The sequence below is a fragment of the Lutra lutra genome, chromosome 16 (assembly GCF_902655055.1).
Source record: "Lutra lutra chromosome 16, mLutLut1.2, whole genome shotgun sequence".
Taxonomy (NCBI): domain Eukaryota; kingdom Metazoa; phylum Chordata; class Mammalia; order Carnivora; family Mustelidae; genus Lutra; species Lutra lutra.
The window spans coordinates 51948645-51968287 of NC_062293.1; the positions used below are offsets into that span (position 1 = coordinate 51948645).

General features: G+C 41.3%; 1 protein-coding gene across 1 annotated transcript; it reads right to left on the reverse strand.

The window, feature by feature from the left end:
* Positions 1-249: 249 nt before the first annotated feature.
* On the reverse strand, positions 250-18984 carry ZNF286A (zinc finger protein 286A). Its single transcript, XM_047706044.1, has 7 exons — positions 18881-18984; positions 18246-18483; positions 17189-17277; positions 13390-13505; positions 12584-12600; positions 12073-12165; positions 250-2770 (listed from the first exon to the last, which is right to left on the reverse strand). The coding sequence occupies exons 2-7, from the start codon at positions 18280-18282 to the stop codon at positions 1545-1547; spliced, it is 1578 nt and encodes a 525-aa protein (XP_047562000.1). The 5' UTR covers positions 18283-18483; positions 18881-18984; the 3' UTR covers positions 250-1544.
* Positions 18985-19643: the final 659 nt, after the last annotated feature.

Consider the following 19643-nt stretch of genomic DNA (forward strand, 5'->3'; position numbering starts at 1 on the left):
CATCCTTAATGCTCTTGCTCTAAACTCTATTCCTCTACTTCTCCTCAATAATACAACTAAGGTTTACAGAGAAGGAATTATAGGAAACAACAGAGATAATGTGGAGAACGCCAAGAGCAAAGACTAGTTGCTGAACGTTCTTAAAGGATAGAATTTAGAAGAGAAAGAAGAAATCTGTAACTATTTTCCTTCTATCTTTTCTATACTCTTCTCTTCATACAACAGAGTAACAATAAAAATTGACATTTGTATAGTGTTCTGCTAAATATTTATTTGAACTTTTGCTTCTGCATTTCCAATCCCACCACTTGTTTTTGATCACCTGTGTAGCTTATACGTGGTTTCATGCCTCTTCTACCTTCTTTAGGGCTCTTGGACATAGCCCAAAAAACATATAGGGAGAACAATAACAACAACAAAATGTGGGTAGACATGAAATCCAGAGAAATGGCAACCTCTTCTTCATGGAGGGAAGCTGTTATCCTCCATTGAGTCACTGTCCTGTGAACTATTTTCCATATCTGACAGGAAGGTGTGTCCTTGTGTCTCAGAGTTGCTTCAGTTCTCCTCCTTGACTGGGACCCTAAATATAATAACACATTGAACTCATCAACTTTTCAGACCCTCAACATCCTAGGGGCTTTTTCTCAAAGTGACAAAGCATGGTTTGCAGAAAGCAGAAAAACTGTAAATGAATTGGAAATGAAATATCCCTAATACTTTGCTTAACCAGTTTAACCTTCCCTATGAAAAACCAAGGACTCATTCAATTCCAAGGATACGAAAAGAGGCATTTGATCAAAAACTGCAGTTAAGATTTTGACCCACTCTTAACTTCAGGGAAATTCCAAGGAAGGAGAAAATGAAAATCTACACAACAGAGGGATAACAATTATCTAAATTTATGAGCAGCATAATCCAGGGGAACATAACTTAGAACCTGCAATACATTCTACTTTATGTTCATCAAATTAGATAGTAGCCTTTGGGGAGGGAGGGAATCCGAAGCATATTTCAACTCTTAACCTCACATTTTATAGCTAATATAAAAGAAATAACCCTCCCTGAAGAAATGACACTAGCTGTACATCTGGAGATCTACTTTGGATCCAAAGGGGAACAACTGTGTCTTCCTGATGATAAAGATAGGAGTCCTCCACCTATGTTTATAAATAAGAATTTCCTTACAGAGTGAGAAGCTATAACAAGGCTCTCATGTGACAAAGAGAGGGAAAAACCAGACTTCACAATGATTATACAGTTATCCACTTCCAAGGATTTCTTGAATTTCCATGAAAGGGTTATTTGGTAGTGGTGGTGGGGGATCAAAATAGGAGATCCCTGGCCAGAAGCTTTCATAATGATCAAATCAATGAATATAAAGAACATTCTGTCTAGGGCTCAAAACTATCCGTTATGCAAGTAAAAGTAGATGCATACAAAATTGGTCCTCGAGCAGGACTTTATGGGTGTCCCACCTAAACTACTCAGGTATTTAACACAGTGATAAAGCCAACTTACATTTCTTCACATTTAGCAATTTTTCAGAGTTGCTCTTCAGTATGAATTCTTTGATGTCTGATGAGGGATGAGCTGCACTTAAAGCTTTTCCCACATTCATCGCATCTGTAGGGCTTCTCTCCAGTATGAGTTCTCTGGTGTTGAATTAGAGCTGATGAATGGATGAAGGCTTTTCCACATTCATTACATTTGTATGGTTTCTTTCCAATATGAATTCTCTGATGTTTAGCAAAATTTGAGCTCCGGCTGAAGGTTTTCCCACATTCATTACACTCATAGGGTTTCTCTCCAGTATGAATTCTCTGATGCTGAACAAGATGTGTACTCTGACTGAAGGTTTTCCCACATTCGCTACATTCATATGGCTTTTCTCCAGTATGAACTCTCTGATGTTTAGTAAGGGATGAGCAGTGGCTGAAGGCTTTCCCGCATTCCTGACATTTATAGGGTTTCTCTCCGGTATGAGTCCGCTGATGTTTAATGAGAGCTGATGAATGAATGAAAGCTTTATCGCATTCATTACACTCATAAGGCTTCACCCCAGTATGAATCAACTGATGCTGCACAAGATGTGTACTTCGATTAAACCCTTTTCCACATTCACTGCATTCATATGGTCTCTCTCCAATGTGAATTCGCTGATGTATTGCAAGGGATGCACTTTCTGTGAAGGCCTTCTTGCATTCACTGCATTCAAAGAGAATTCTAGTATGAGTTCTCTGATGTTTAGTCAAATTAGCTCTGTGGCTAAAAGATTTCCCACATTCACTGCAGCTATAGGGCTTCTCTCCAGTATGGACCCTCTGGTGTCGGATAAGCACTGAATGGTAAGTGAAGAGTTCACCGCAATCGTTGCATTTATGAGGTTTCTTTTCTTTACAGGCTCTTTGCTTTTTCATTAAGTTTGATTTCTGTTTCAACCTTTTTTCAAGGGTATGGAAGGCATAGGATCCTCTGGGAGCTCTGTCTTGAGTGAGAACAGACTTCGGACTCAGGTTTTTCCAATAAACATCATGCTCGCGAGCTCGTTCTTCGGGGAGTGAATTCACATGGCTGAGCATTTCTCTCAAGTGTCTCTCCTGATTTCCTTGCTGATTCTCTAGCCAGTTTTCACATTCAAGACCTGTTTCTAAGCTGGAGTCATAGACACTATCCCTTGTCAGTCTATCTATTATTGCAGTCTGGCATGATTCATTGGAAAGATCTTGCACTGAAGTTGAGTCTTTGCCCTCAGGTTTAATCTCCAGGTCTGAAAGAAATTGGAAATGCAAATTTCCTTTGTTTTCAGCGCTCAACAAAAGACAGTTCTGTAACAGCTAATAAAGATGAAAAGCATGCTTCCGAGGAGGAAGTGGATTTGACTTTTTTAAGACGACTTGCAAAGAGAAGCAAATGGAAGGAAACAAATGCACAGTGTATGTGGAGAAAATGAGTAGACTTTATCCAGCATAGTCAAAAGGGGGTAAAAGATGACCAGAAATACAGAAGGAGAGATGCAGATGAACCAGTATTATCGCTGGATGCGCAGGAAATGAGCACACTAAATCAGAAGAGGGAAGAAACAAATTCCTATTGAATATCCACTTGCTGGATTAAATATACTGTTATCACTTTAGAGGACATTATGACTTTCAGGTCTCCAGTCATGCAGTCCTACCCACATCCAAATAGGCATTCCATTTCCAGTTTAACCTTCCCTAACAATGCGTTTGTATGTCTCCGATCAAAAATGTCCTATGCTCTTCCAAAGATATAATGGCAAATATATGGTATCTTATATACATAAGACTACTCCTTTTAACTCTGAGATAGTGAAATACTGGTAACGTCTCCACACGGATTACAGAGAACTGATTAAACGCAGTATGATGTAGACATAAAATGCAGTACTTTCCAACTTTTTAAAACATCACAAAGATCTCCATATATAGATATGAAGTTATCTCCAAGATACATTAAGTAATTTTTTAAAAAACCAGCAAGCTGGGGTACCTGGGTGGCTCTGTGGGTTAAAGCCTCTGCCTTCCACTCAGGTCATGATCTCAGGGTCCTGGGATCGAGCCCCGCATCGGGCTCTCTGCTCAGCAGGGAGCCTGCTTCCTTCCTCTCTCTCTGCCTGCCTCTCTGCCTACTTGCAATCTGTCTGTCAAATAAATAAATAAAATCTTAAAAACCAGCAAGCTGCAAGTGAGTGTGTACAATCTGCTCCTCTTTATGCAGAAAAAATGGGGAGGGAGATATAAATATATGCACATATTTGGTTATATTTCCAAAAACCAAGGATGGACAAATGAAATATTAATAAAAATGGTTGCTTATAGGAAAAGTATCAGAATAGAGGAGAGAGGGTAGAGATGGAAGCTAGAGCTCTCTAAATACATCTAATATATTAGAATATTTTGTCTAATATAAAACTATAAAGCTAAACTAATTTAAGGAGTGTGGTGGGTCAAAGCAACAGACAGATCAATGAAACAGAAGAGCAACTTCAGAAATAGTCAAGCATATACAAATAAAAACAATACAAAGGTGATATTTCAGTCAACAAAAGACAATCTGTTTTCAAACAAATGTTGTTATAACAACTGATTACACATTTATAAGAAAATTAAGTTTGACCTGTCCCTCATTTTATACAGCCAAATGATTTCTATTCCTTCACCAAGCTACTTTTCTAAGCATTTATTCAACAGTTATGCATTGAGTATCTACCATACACTAGGCTCTGTGCTAGGCACTGGGGAAAGACACATGCACAGGAGGGGAGAGAGAATTTTGTCTAACATTCACAAAAGCACATAAAAATGTGCTTGCAGGGCGCCTGCGTGGTTCAGTTGGTTAAGTGACTGCCTTCAACTCAGGTCATGATCCTGGAGTCCCAGGATCAAGTCCCACATTGGGCTCCCTGCTCGGTGGGGAGTCTGCTTTTGCCTCTGACCCTCCCCTCTCTCGTGCTCTCAATTAAATAAATAAAATCTTTTAAAAAAAAGTACTTGTAGTTAAGTATTGAGGAATAAAAGGCAAATGACTATGAAAAAATATGGGGGGAATCTAGGGAGATGAGGGGAGACTTCTCTGAGGAAATAAATCACTGAGGTGGAATGAAAGTGCAGTTGGAGTTCGGGTGAATGTTGCAGGTAACTGGTACAAATCACAGAGGTGAGCATTCTAGGGAAAGGGAATATATGAACCAAAGCGCCAAGATGAGAGGGACATACAGGGAAAGCACAGTGGTTGAGAGGATGGACTCTAGAATCAGAATGCATGAAGATAATCCCAGCTCTGTCACTTACGAGCTCTGTGATCTGGGGCAAATTATTTAACCTCTCTATCTCAGTTTCCTTATGTGTAAGATGGGCAATAACAGTACCTACTTCATGAGGAATAATGACAATACTTACCTTAATAAGCATTAAAGGGATATAAACCCCTAAAAATTATGACACGGCCTAAGTGCTAATAATTTGATGTAAGGCTGATATAGGGATGTAGATAGAAATCTCAAAGTATGGCCCATAAACCCTGGGGAAGCCAGAAGTTCAAAACTATTTTCAATATAATGTTTAGATGTTATTTGTCTTTCATTGTCTTGTCATTTGCACTGTTACAAAAGTCATCATGGTAAAACTGCTTATGACTTAGTGCAAATCAGGACAATAATGATAAACTTAGTGGCAGCTGTATCCTTCCCTGGCATGTACTCTCAGTTAAGAAAAAAAGGAGCCAGTTTCACTTAAAAATGTCTCAGGAAACAGTAAACACTACCGATTTTATTAAATTTCAAGCCTTGAGTATACATCTTTTTAAATTTCTGAATTGAGGAAGTAAGAAATATTATAAGGCAATTCTGTTCCTATAGAAGTATGATGACTGTCTTGAAGAGAACCACTTGTGGGATCATTTGAGGTGTGAGCTGAACTAGCCACTTTTCCCATGGACCACAGTTTTTACTTGGAAGAATGACTGACAGACAAAATATGTTATCCAAGTTGAGTATTTGACAGCTATTTCCTCAAAAATGAACAAACTGGGGCGCCTGGGTGGCTCAGTGGGTTAAGCCTCTGCCTTCGGCTCAGGTCATGATCTCAGGGTCCTGGGATCAAGCCCCACATCGGGTTCTCTGATGAGTGGGGAGCCTGCCTCCCACTATCTCTCTGCCTGCCTCTCTGCCTACTTGTGATTTCTTTCTCTGTGTGTCAAGTAAATAAATAAAATCTTTTTTTTTTTTAAAGATTTTATTTATTTATCTGACAGAGAGAGATCACAAGCAGGCAGAGAGGCAGGCAAAGAGAGAGGAGGAAGCAGGCTCCCCGCTGAACAGAGACCCTGATGCGGGACTTGATCCCGGGACCCTGGGATCACAACCCGAGCCGAAGGCAGAGGCTTTAACCCACTAAGCCACCCAGGTGCCCCTCAAGTAAATAAATAAAATCTTAAAAAAAAAAGAAGAACAAACTGAGCCTGTCACTTTAAGGAAACAATAGTATTAGTAAAATTTCAGCTTTGGGCAGAAATCAGAATTTGGAAAACTTGTATCTGCTCTTGAGAACCTGGTAGTTTTTTAATCCTTAAAGACTTTTCTGATAAGGTCAGTGGTGATATTAGAAGTTGGATTTAAAAAACACTACATGATGTAATGTGTCAATACCTGAAAAAGCTATGAAATATTTCTCCCTTTCCAACTATATATTAGAGTGAGGCTGGATTTCTTTCATACAAGTCAACCAAAACAACATATCACAACAAACTGCATCCAGAAGTGGAGAATATAGATTTGCAAAAATGTAAAACAATGCATTCTTGTCAATAAATTTTTTTTGCAGCAAATAGGTGTTTATATAAAAGTTATATTATTTGTGTTAACATGAAATGGGTTTTAATTATTTTTACATGATTTTAATAGTTCAAAAATTTTTCCAATTTTCATTTCTAATACAGTAGGTACTGGCAAATATAACCCAAACATAAAATATAACTGTATTTACAAAAGCTCTTCCGGGTCCTCAGTAATTTTAAACATGGTCCTTTGATGGCCAAGTACTTAAGAACCGCTATGTTAGAGTACAAAAACAGGGATAGCAGGTGTGAGATTAGATTGGAATAACGAGGTAAAAGCCAGATTTTGTAAGACTGTATAGGCCTCAAGGATTGCAGTTGTTATCCTAAGAGCAATGGGAAGACACTGGAGTGTTTTAAGCCAAAGGATGACACCATCGATCAGTACTTTGAAAACATCACTTGCGCTGTGATATAGACTGGTATAAATCTATGGGGACAGAAGCAGAATTGAAATTACCACAGTGGTCCAGGCCAACAAAAGAGAGAGGGATGATAACAGTGAAAAAAATATTTACAGGATGACTGGATAAATGCGAAGTTGAATGGGGTAAAGGAGAGAGGGAAGTATAAAAACTGTTCACACATTTCTAGCTTGTGAAATTTGGTAAGACAGTGAGTGTCATTAAGACAACTGAAGGGGCGCCTGGGTGGCTCAGTGGGTTAAGCCCCTGCCTTCAGTTCAGGTCATGATCCCAGGGTTCTGGGATCAAGCCCCACATTGGGCTCTCTGCTCAGCAGGGAGCCTGCTTCCCCATCTCTCTCTGCCTGCCTCTCTGCCTACTTGTGATCTCTGTCTGTCAAATAAATAAATAAAATCTTATAAAAAAAAAAAAAGACAACTGGAAAAGGATATTGGTGGGAGGATGAAGAATTTGGGCCTACATCAGGCACTCAGTTTTATTTATTTATTTATTTATTTGCTTTTGTGAGAGAGAGAGCACACGAGTAGCAGGGGTAGAGAAAGAGAGAAGAATCCACCCTGGGCTGGATCTCACAATGGTGAGATCATGACCAGAGCAGAAATCAAGAGTCATAGGCTTAACCAACAGCCACCCAGACACCCCCAGTCAATCAGTTTTAAACGTGCTGTATAGAGGGGCCCCTGGGTGGCTCAGTGGGTTAAGCCTTTGCCTTCCACTCAGGTCATGATCTCAGGGTCCTGGGATTGAGCCCTGCATCGGGCTCTCTGCTCAGCAGGAAGCCTGCTTCCCCTCCCCCCTCTCTGCCTGCCTCTCTCCCTACTTGTGATCTCTGCAAATAAATAAAAATCTTCACAAGAAATAAACAAACATGCCGTATTGTGGTATCTTTATCATAAGCACATGGAAACATCAAATAGTTACACAAATGTTTAGAACAGGAGGCTGAAGGAGAGATCTAGGTTGGAAATACAAATACGGGATTCATTAGACAGAGCTGATAATCTGGTTACGGGACAAAGTAGAGGCTGCCACCAGGTGATCAGTGGGACAAACCTGACCCTCGGACATGTTTTGTTTGGCCTACACTGTTTACACGAATTTTTGAGATTAGTGACAACATTTAAAAATGGGGAGACTTCACTTAGAAATTCAAATTTTGGGTTTCTCTTGGAAAAAACTAGAGGCATGCTGCATGACAACAACCAGCCAGACCAAAGACCAGCAACTATAGCTTGCTGTTTTTTTTTTTTTTTTTAATGAAGTTTTATTAGAACACAACCATACCCATTCATTTATGAACTAAGACTGCTTTCCACACCACCATGGCAGACTGAGGCGTTGCAGTAGAGGCCATATGCCTCATGAGATAAATTATTCACTATCTAGCCCTTTACATTAAAAAATTTGCCAGCTCTTGAGCGAGGGCTAAATGGAAGGAGGGCCATTCCTTTCCGTTGAGCTGTGTGTTCGTCCAGTATATCAGCCCCACCCTGCCTACCCAGCTTGCTTCACTCAGGTGTTTACCTGCTGTCCCAGGCAGATGCTCAAGTTTATGACCTCCGAATACACAAGAGGGATGAGAGATTAAAACCAAGCCTTGAGCCATTCAAACATACAAGTGTTTCAGAAAACAAAGCTAAGAGATACAACCAGAGAAGAGGTGATTCCAAATTGATTATGGATTCAAAAGAAAAATTAAAGGACAAATAGAACAGAAGCAAATATTTCTTTCATCTTGGAGGAGAACTTTCGAAGCACTGATCAATATCAGAAAATAGAGAAGACTGTAATGCATTAAATTTATACATTAAAAAGCAAAGCCAAAAAGCAAAAGCTAGAAAAAATGTCTGACAATAATAATAAATGCCTCATGTATGAAGAGTTTTAGATCATTCAGAAAATGGCAATATCTCCCACGTAAAAAGGGAGAAGGGTGAAAGTCACAAAAACTGACAGGCCTACATACAAGGGAAACAGACGTATCTACAATCATAGGAGAAGATTTTAAAACTCAATATTCTAAAAACAAGATTTTAAAAAGCAGAATATGAAAGTAAGTTCATTTTAGCGATACATACTATAAAGTATAATTCAAACAATGTGTTGTTGCGGTACAAGACAGACAAAATAAACCAAAGAGCCTGGAAACAGACCCAGGTATACACGGGACCAGAGTCTAGCGTTACAAATCTGTGACAAAACATAGATTTTCAATAAGTGATGCTGGACTACCAGTTTTCAGCATGGAAAAAAAATAAAAGTAGTTCCTTACTCACATAATATGCAAAAAAAAACCCCCAAGAGGTCCTACCTTAAGACAAAACTTGAACATTTTAGAATAAAGTAGAGATTGTCTTCCCGACATTGGAATAAGGAAGACAATTCAGAAAATAGTAAAGCACTTAAAAAAAAGAAATAAATCTAATAACATTAAAATTTTAAAATTCTGTATGCATAAGACACCCTATAATAGACTAAGCCACAGATAAAAAGGACCATTTTTTTTTTCTCACTGATTTTTAATGGTACCCCTCTGTCATATATTACTATTGAAAATGTATAAAGAACTCCAACAAATCAAGAAAAAGATGGGAACGGCCCAATTTCAAAAAATAAGGCAAAAGATATAAACAGGTAATTTACAAACAAGGAAGCCTGAATAGTTAATAAACATATGAAATACTCAAACTCATGAGTTTAAGAAATGTAAATTACGAAATAAGAATTTCCATCAGGTTCCCTGCTCAGCGGGGGAGTCTGCTTCTCCCTCTGACCTCTCCCCTCTCAATGGTCTCTCTCTCTCAAATAAATAAAATAAAATACATCTAAAAAAGAAATAAGAAATTTCATTTCATACCATCAGACTGATACAAATTACTAAATGTGATAGCATCAAATGTTTGCCAGGATGGTGATAGGACCTTGCAGTTCCTAAGAAAGCTAAACATTGATAATTGAAGATCCAGTAGTTCTTAGTTCTGGTTATGGACCTAAACCAACTCTCAAGATACACAAAACACATTAAAATGATTTACCCCACTAGTTACTTCTAGGGAGAAAGCAAAAGGACTTCAACTATATCTGTAACATTTTTCCTTTTAAGAAACTTCTATTTTTTTTTTAAAGGTTTTATTTATTTTTTTGACAGACAGAGATCACAAGTAGGCAAGAGGCAGGCAGAGAGAGAGGGGGAGGCAGGCTCCCACTGAGCAGAGAGCCCGATGCGGGGCTCAATCCCAGGACCCTGGGACCATGAACCTGAGCCGAAGGCAGAGGTTTAACCCACTGAGCCACCCAGGCGCCCCGAAGCTTCTATTTTTAAAAAGATTTTATTTATTTACTTTAGAGAGCGTGCAAGCACGAGTTGGGGGATGGGCAGATGGAGGAGAGAATCTCAAGCAAACTCCCCACCAAGTGCAGAGCCCCATGTGGGGCTCGATCTCATGACCCTGAGATCATGACTTGAAATTAAATCGAGAGTCAGACGCTTAATCGACAGAGCCACCCAGGGGCCCCAACTCTTCTTATTTATTGAAAAGATTTCACGCACCTGTAAGAATGGCTTCAGTGAAGCCATCAGACAATATTAAGTGCTGGGGAGGATGCTGAGCAGCTCCCACAATCACATATTCTGCTAGTAGAAGTGCAACTGTAACTAGGACAATGCGTCTGCAAGCCTATCTGGCAGTATCTACCAGAAGTAAACATGCACCTACCCCAGGACCCAACACTGCTCCCCGTGTATTAACGCAACAGAAATGCACAGACAGGCACACCTTGCTTTCATTATCATCCACTTCACGGAGTTTGCAGATACTGCGTTTTTGTTGTTTTATAAATGAAGGTTTGTAGCAACCCTGCATCAAACTAGTCTAACAACTCCATTTTTCCACAGCATTTACTCATTTTGTGTCTCTGAGTCACATTCTTTGCAATATTTTAACCGTTATCGTTATTATTATATTTGTTATGTATGGTGATCTGTCATCAGTGTTCATGACTTGCTAAAAGTTCAGGATGACGATTAGCATTTTGGGGGGAGAGGAAAGTATGAGTGACGGTGGGAGAGGGGCAGAGGGAGAGAGAATATTAGGCAAGCTTGGAGTCTAATGCTGGGCTCAATCTCAGGACCCCAAGATCATGACCTAAGACAAAATCAAGAGTTGGATACTTAACCGACTGCACCACCCAGCACCTTGATGGTTAGCATTTTTTTTTTAAGTTTTATCCATTTATTTGACACAGAGAGAGAGAGAGAGATCACAAGTAGGCAAAGAGGCAGGCAGAGAGAGGAGGGAAGCAGGCTCCCCGCTGAGCAGAGAGGCCCGATGCGGGGCTCGATCCCAGGACCCTGAGATCATGACCTGAGCTGAAGGCAGGGGCTTAACCCACTCAGCCGCCCAGGCATCCCCCATGGTTAGCATTTTTTAACAATATGTTTTAATTAAGGTGTATACACTGTTTTTTTACATTTAATGGTATTATACACTTACTAGGCTATAGCATAGTATAAACATAACTTTACATGCAATGGGAAACAAAAAACTCATTTGAGTTCCTTATTGCAATACTTGTTTTACCTCTGGTGCTCTGAAACCTAACCCACACTGTCTCCAAGGTATGCCTGCATGGGTTTGCCCCAAGACATATACACAGGGGCACTATTTATATAGCCCCAAACTGGAAACCTCCCGATGCCCATCCCACGAGAAATGGATAAACTGGTCTAGACCAATGAAAGACCACACAACACAAAGAATGAACACAGCTACATGCAAAGGACATGGCTGTTTCTCACAGTAACGTTCAGTGAAGAAAGCCAGACGTTAGAACGTAGGTCTGTATGAAGTTCAAGAACAGCCCAAAACTAATCTGTGGTGTAAGAAGTTGGGATAAGGTTACCCTTGGAAGAAATGAGTGACAGAGTACTGCTAGGCTGGTAAAGTGCTCCTTGACCTGGACACTAGTTACAATGAACGTGTTCATTTGTGAAAATTCACAGACCCGTACAGTTACGATATTTTATTTTGTATTGCCAAAGAGAGGAAAAGAAACAAAGGCAAGAGAAGCAGAATATTAGCGTATGTTTGATTTTGACAGTGAATCCATGTTACTCTTCTTCTCCACTTTTATATTAGTCACAATGCTCTATCACTTAAAATAAGTGCATCACTTAAAAATTAAAAGCACATAGGCATTTCTAATATTCTTTCTTAAGCACTGAAAAGTGCCCCCTTTCCACTGTCCTGTGGGGCTGTTATTTCTGGAGACCTCCATTTGGCCAACTCACCGGAGTAGCTGCTTTTGGGGGCTTTTCTCTCAAGCACCATTGGTTCTTTTCCACTCTCCAAATTGTAGTTCTCAGGTTTAGAAACTGGAAGCCCTGCTCGTTTAAAAAAGAAAGAACAAAAAAGAAACAGGACTTAACTATCTGTGATGGGCACAAAGACCTATTCTATAACACAGACCCAACCCTATGATCTACAAAGACAGGGTATTATAGGAAGATCAGGAATGAGGGAGGGTGGGCTTCTGAATGCCGCTTAAAGTATTTGAAGCAGGAGTCTGGGTCTGGGAAGGAGCTTATATGCATTGGAAAAGGCAAATGTTTTTGGCTGTCAAAAAGAAGAGAACTTCTAGGGTACCTGGCTGGCTCAGTCCACAGGAGCATGGGACCCTTGCTCTTCAGGGTCATGAGTTCAAGCCTCACACTGGGCAGAGAACTTACGTTAAAAGACAGAGAGAAGAGAATTTCTCTTTATTTCTCTATTGAGGAATTTTCTCTTTCAGGGAGACACTACAAGTGAGTCCTTTAGCTCTGGGAAGAAATGAAGAATAGCGGACCTCAGTGGCTAAAAGTTGTGACCATGGTGGACCAGAGTTTTTGTCTTCTTTCTAAAGGTTTTTCTCTTTCTTCCCTCTTCAGCTACCAGAACCCACTTTCTTAGGGATTTATTACATAAGCACAAAACAAATTCAGGCCAAAAGGCATTCAATTGGAAAACGATGGCAACAAATTATGGGTTCAGATGTAACTTACAATGTATATGTGTAAATATCACTGGGAAGAGTTAACATAGTTTCTTCTACCCCGTTTGAAAACATATACAGGCACATATTATGCACACGCACCCCTGCCCCCCCCCCCCCCCCCCCCCGGCCCCAGAGTGGTGAACACAAGATCCGTACTGGCTGGAGAGTACTCTAACTGGAAGAATCATGCAACCTTGGAGCTGCCAATGGCCATCTCTGCCACAAGGGGAGATCCTAAGAATAAAGCTAAGACAGGGCAATGCCAAGCCACATGTTTAAAAAAATTAAGAAAATTTCTGTCAGTATACAGGATTCCCTGAATCAATATTTTTATCCCCTTTAAGCCAGTGTGAATTAGGTTTCTAACATTCGAAAAAGAATTTTGACACAAAACCAGCATAGACATTTCACCAAGAAACTAGGACAGAAATAGATTTTTCTTTGGGTCCAAAGGGAGCAATACTTTATGATTTCTGAATGCAAAGGTAAAGCCTTCGTTAAGCTATTTCACTTTCAGTAACGTAATGATGTCCCCATATGCAGATTCTAGGTCACGATGAGCACCCATCCTTACAAAGCGAGACCACGGTTCTTATAGTTCTCCAGCATCACCTCCCTTTGTGTGGGATCCAGCTTCCCCACATCCTCTGGGGTGAAGTCCATGGCCACGTCCTTGAACGTCACTGATGCCTAAGACACAAACTACTTTTGTTCACCATCTCTCACTTAACAGACTCAATTTCAACCCCCAGTTTCCGCTGGCCCTCAAGTAGATGCGTAAGCTATACATAGGACAGGAAATGACAGTGATAATGATAAGCATTCTAATGTTCTCGATTCGGAATACTCTAGGTATAACAGTCACTGGGTATCAATCATGTTCCGGGCAGACTGTGGATTCAGTATGAGAACCCAAAGAGGTAAGACTACGGTTTTCTCCATTGAGACTATCATTTTTCTAGGGATACAGAGTTAAAACATGAATCAACGGGGTCAACAGTGCAGGTTGGCAAAGTAAACAAAACTGGGCCTGAGAAAAAAGGCATGTCTGAGTCATTCCTCCTTGTGAGTCCTCAATAAAAACTTAAAGAATCAATCTAGCCAACAGAAGATGACTGAAACAACAGAATTTGGAAATGTGAAATAGTCCTGCAGGTGAGAAGACTGACAGTCAAGCACGGAATATCAAAGGAAAAAGCATTAACTAGAACTAACAGGAACAATTAATGTGGAAGGTACAGATATAACTTATAAATGTTCCTGTGTTAAATATCACAGGGTCAAGTTTATATAACACAAAATATATAAAAGCTGTGATTAATTATCATAAGTGAGGTAAATGTTAACTTTTGGAGACTCTAACTGGAGAGTATATGAAAATTCTTTTACTAATTACAACATTTATTTAAATCTAAATTATTTCAAATAAAGTTCCCAAAGTGGAATATGTGAAACTTAAATAAGAAGAATAAAAAATAAACAAAACCAAGATCATCCTAGAAAATAAAATACAATATAAAATCATAAGTAGCCACTGAGTAGATATATAAGAAAAATGACCTTGTTCCTTAATCTGCATATCTATAGCTAAAATGACAGATGATAGGAATTAATTTCCAAACCATTAAAAGAAAAAAAAAATGCAAGCTATTGCATGAAAGGCAGAAAATACAAAAGAAATAAATATAATAAACAATTATAAAAATCACATGGCAAGAAAATCTGAAACATAAAATTAATATGACTTAGTTCATTTACCGCATAAAAGGTTTTTTAAAAAAAAAACCAAAAAACCCACATCCTTTTTTTTTTTTTAAAGATTTTATTTATTTATTTGACAGACAGAGATCACAAGTAGGCAGAGAGGCAGGCAGAGAGAGAGGAAGGGGAGCAGGCTCCCTGCTGAGCAGAGAGCCCGATGCGGGGCTCGATCCCAGGACCCTGAGATCATGACCCGAGCCGAAGGCAGCGGCCTAACCCACTGAGCCACCCAGGCGCCCCAAAAACCCACATCCTATTTACAGAAAGGACACTCAAACAAAAGTCCCAAAGTTGGGGATGAGAGGGAAGTGGAAAGAGATATACACCAAACTGTCCTCCTCAGTAGGGAGAGGGGGAGGGCTGAATTTGGGGAGGCAAGTAATATTATGCTTATATATATCTGTGCTGTTCACCTGGTTACAGTGAGCAAGAATTAAAACTTTAATATTTAAAAAAAAATCTAATATGTTAAAGATAAAAAAAAAAACAACAACAACCAGCCCAGGCAAATTCCAGTAAGGAAGATAGTTGTTAGCATCAAACAAAATCTAATGCAATGCAAAAGACAGTTTTTTAAATTTATATAAAAGGTCAGTGGGTTAAGCCTCTGCCTCTGCCTTCAGCTCAGCTCATGATCTCAGGGTCCTGGGATTGAGCCCCCATCAGGCTCTCTGTTCAACAGGGAACCTGCTTCCCCCTCTCTCTCTGCTTGCCTCTCTGCCTACTTGTGATCTCTCTCTGTCAAATAAATAAATAAAATCTAAAAAAAAAAAAAAAAAAAAGGTCTAATCCACCCTGAATCTATTAACAGTCTTAAATCCAATATCAAAGTGTTGAAATATATAAAGCATTCATTCCTCCTCTGGTACCTACACCCTGATTCTCCTCTGGCCACTATATTTGGCTACTGTTAGTATAGCTTAGGTATTACTAATTCCATCCCTGATTCATGGATGGGATGTGTATTTGTTTGAGTGTGTGCAGGTATATTCCCTAGGCCTCACCAATTAATTAGAGAATTACAACTATATCTGGCCAATAATGGTGCCAGAATATACCTAATACCCATTCAAGAGTTAATTCCAGGACCTGGGCTCGAGTGACTAGGAGAAAAGATAACTTTTTTCTGTGGTCTTCAACACAGGAAGACGTAAGCTTGAATTTGTTAGGAACAGGCACTAGAGAAAAAAGCCTGCTTGAGAACACAATGAGAGAAACAAAAAAACAAAAAACAAAACTCAATGAAATGGAGAGAACACATGCTAATATTACTGTCTGGGTTCTATTTCTAGCCACACTTGGATTTTTCAGTTATGTTACTCAATAACTCTTTTTGCTTAAGCCAATTTGAATTTTCATGAGCTGCAACTTACAACTTCTTGACTGATACAGTCTTCAGTAATCATGTAAGGCAGCTGAGAAAGCAATGGAAATAAGCAAGTATATAAGGATCCCGTGAAGGGATGCCTGGCTGACTTAGTCGGAAGAGTGTATGACTCTGGTCATGAGTTCAAGACCCAAGTTGGGTGTGGAGATTGCTTAAATAAATAAAAAACTTGTTAAAAAAAAAAAAAAAAAAAAAGGATCCTTAGAAGTCACTTTTCAAATAGTACCAATGTGCAATGTCTACTTTTTTACACTCTGATTATAGTAGCAAAGAGAAAGCGAACAGAGGTATGCCACACACATCATGGAGAGTTCTTTTCTCCTACCCACCTCCTTTTCATAAAAACTTTCAAATATACAGGGGCGCCTGGGTGGCTCAGTGGGTTAAAGCCTCTGCTTTCGGTTCGGGTCATGATTCCAGGGTCCTGGGATCCAGCCCCACATGTGGCCCTCTGCTCAGCAGGAAGCCTGTTTCCTCCACTTTCTCTCTCTCTGCCTGCCTCTCTGCCTACTTGTGATCTCTTTCTGTCAAATAAATAAATAAATCTTAAAAAAAAAAACTTTCAAATATACAAAAAATTGAGAGACAAACACACTATTCACCCATTATGGTACAGCCACCACTCAAGTTCAACAATCCTTGATATATTCTCTTGGGTGGGGGTTGGAAAGTAAGCCGCAGACCTAACACTTCACCTCTAAAATACTTCAATGTTCATCATTGCGGAGGGCCGGATTCTAGCTCTTTAAATTAAATCCTGCACAGGCTTTCCCCTTCTAGCACTTCTTTGAACCTTTTGAACCCTTGCTTTCATAATTTGCTTCAGCACTTAAGGTGCTTTCTTACGCTTCTATTTAACAGTCATATGTATGTTGTTTCCCCTAGACAGACACATATTTCAATAGGTATGTGCCACATCTTCTTTCAAAATAGTTTCCTATGTTATTCAAGCACAGAAATGAGCATAAAAGTTCAAAGAAGGGCAAGGCTTTCTATATACCTATTGATAGTGACAATAAACACTAGGTGGAGAAGGTACTAGGGGTACATACAAGCCATTTTCTACCGAGTTCATTAGATACTACAGGAGTCTCTTAGAGCTGGAACCCAGCTCTCTATAGGGGCTCTAGCGGACACAGAAACTCCTATCAAAAAGGAGAGAGTGCATCTGTACTCTGAGAAATAACAGGGAGACGGGTTATTTTTAATAGAGACTCACACTCACCTGGGATCTAGCTGTGAGGCGCAGAGCTGCCACTTCTCCCTCTTCTGTGCTCTGCTCTGGGGAAAAGGGAGAGTCCTGGGAAGACAGAGCTAAGGACAAGAAAGCAGTATAATGATAGGGCCTAGATCCATCCTGTGATTCAGATTTACAAGTCGAAAATTCCCTCCCCATACTAATGGCGCTCCCTACAAACAATGTAAAGGAAGGGAGGGAGCCCCAAACAACCCAGGATCCCGGGATCATGGAGAAATGTCTAGAAGTGTTGCTACTCAGGACTTAAGTTCACTCAGTTGCTGTAATTTTAACACATTCTGGAAAGATGGCACACTCTGATCTAGAAATAAAACTAAGTTAGTTTTCTCCCTGAGCTTAATGTCCATATCAAAAAAACAGGCTCAGTAGCTTTCAGAAATCACCCTGCAAGCTTATTTAAAACGAAGATTGCTGAATCCCACCTCCAAATAATTATCATTAGTTCAATCTATGGTGCAATCTAGAAATCTAACAGGCACTTGGGAAGGTAATCCTGATGTAGGAGGTCAGAGACCAAACTTCAACAAAGACTGCTCTGGTAAACTGGAGATCAGTCACTGACTTCTAGGCCCGCTTTCTCCTATATAACACAAAAAATGATTTGCTTATTGAAGTCACATGGTAATCATGCAAAGTGGCATAAAAGGCGTGGAAAATATTTTGCCAACCAGAAAGCGAAATTCTCAGACCCACGACTGAGGCTAGGTTGGCATAATCATCTGGGAGGAAGAATGTGTGCGAAAAAGTAATCGGGGCTCTGCTCACGCCTTAGAAGCTAACCTTCCGCTCGGATTTTGCGGGTGGCTTTGAAGGGTCCATTATGCGCCTAGCTGGAGAGGAGAGAGGGTGGATCCCACACCAAGCCCTTCGTGCTCCCTCCAAGAGCCCATCAGTCCCCCAGACAAAGGAGACGGACAGCACTCTCCGCGAAGAGCCACCTTCTGTGAGGCAACTGATTTCCCTTCGGGAGGAAAGAATTTCTCCCTCCCCAACACAAGTTCAACAACACTTCGGCAACTCCTACCTCTCTTCTCAGGCTTGTCGGCCAAGTCGGTCTCCATGATCACTACCTGCTCCGGGTTCCGAATATTCTGATCTCCCACCCAGTTCAGACTTCTCCGGGCAGAACAGCGAGAAGCCCCCGCGGCCTCGTCGTCCTCCTTCCTGCCCTCCCTCCGGGGGCTCTGCTGGAAGGCTTCGATCAGCTCGGGTCGGGATTTTTCCTCACTCTCGAGCCTGGCTTGGTCCTACGAGGCTGGAACCTGGAAACCCGGGGACAGCATCCCTGAGGCTGGGTGCCAGGTGCCTGTCCCTGCCGCCTGCAGCTGTCCCTGGGGGCACTGAGCGGCTGCGAGGGACCAGCCAGGTACCAGGCGCGCAGACAAATCCCGCCGCGCTCCGGGCTCTGCCCGAAGCCCTGCACAGGCCCCGCGCCCCGCCCCTCGCGCACCCGCCGGCACAGCGCTCACACCCGCGTCCCGGGGAGGCGGCAGCCGCGGGAGGGATTCGGAACGGAGCGCGAAGGGATGGGGCTCGCGATCCGCCCTCGAGGCCCCCTCCATAAACGCGCACTCCAGCCCCGACTCGGCACGAACTGATGCCTCAGGGGCCACCATCCAGGCTGAGTGGAGAAGAGCGCCATGGGAACCGCCAACTCACCTCCCATCCCGGGCCTGACAAAGGCTACGAACTTCTTGGGCCAGCTCGGAGTCGCGCATGCGTAAGAAGGAGCGGGGCAAGGCTGCCAGGCCTCAGCCAGCCCCGGAACTACGAATCCCAGAAGCCCCTGGGCGTTGCCATACTCCGTTTCTCTGCAGGTGGGAGCACACGTGGCGTGGTTGGGAGAATCGAGGGAGCAGTGGTCTCCTTCTCTCTCGCGAGAGTATCGGGCCGCGGTGCTGGTGTCGGATTCACCCAAGGGAGAGGCGCGAACCGTAGAGAGACGGAGCCGAGTTGGTGTTGGTACCCGAGCTTTGTGTGCTAGTGGGACTGCCCCGCAGTGCTTAGGGCTGCTGAGGAATTCAACCCTAATGACTTACCTGTAAACTATATTACAGGATATGTCTTTTCCCATACTTTTGTCCTCCCCAAACTCAGCCTTTGCCTTCAAACAACGTGAAAGGCGTGTTTTGGGGAACAGCAGATTGTCTACCCAGACCGATGTTCCTGTATCCATAGACTGCTTTGTGATACTGAAAATTAACTTGCGTGAAATAGATGAGTTGAAAAGACTCAGCCAGTTTCAACAAATTTGGAGCAACATTTCCTTGCAGCCATAAAAATTTAATTTATATAAAGAGGTTGTTTGCTCAGTGGAGCAAGGTTAGTCTCTGATCCTGCTCTTGCACGAAGCTACCCACCCCAAACTAAACATCTAAAAACATCTAAACTGCTCTTCTTCTCAGTGAATTGTTTTCACAGT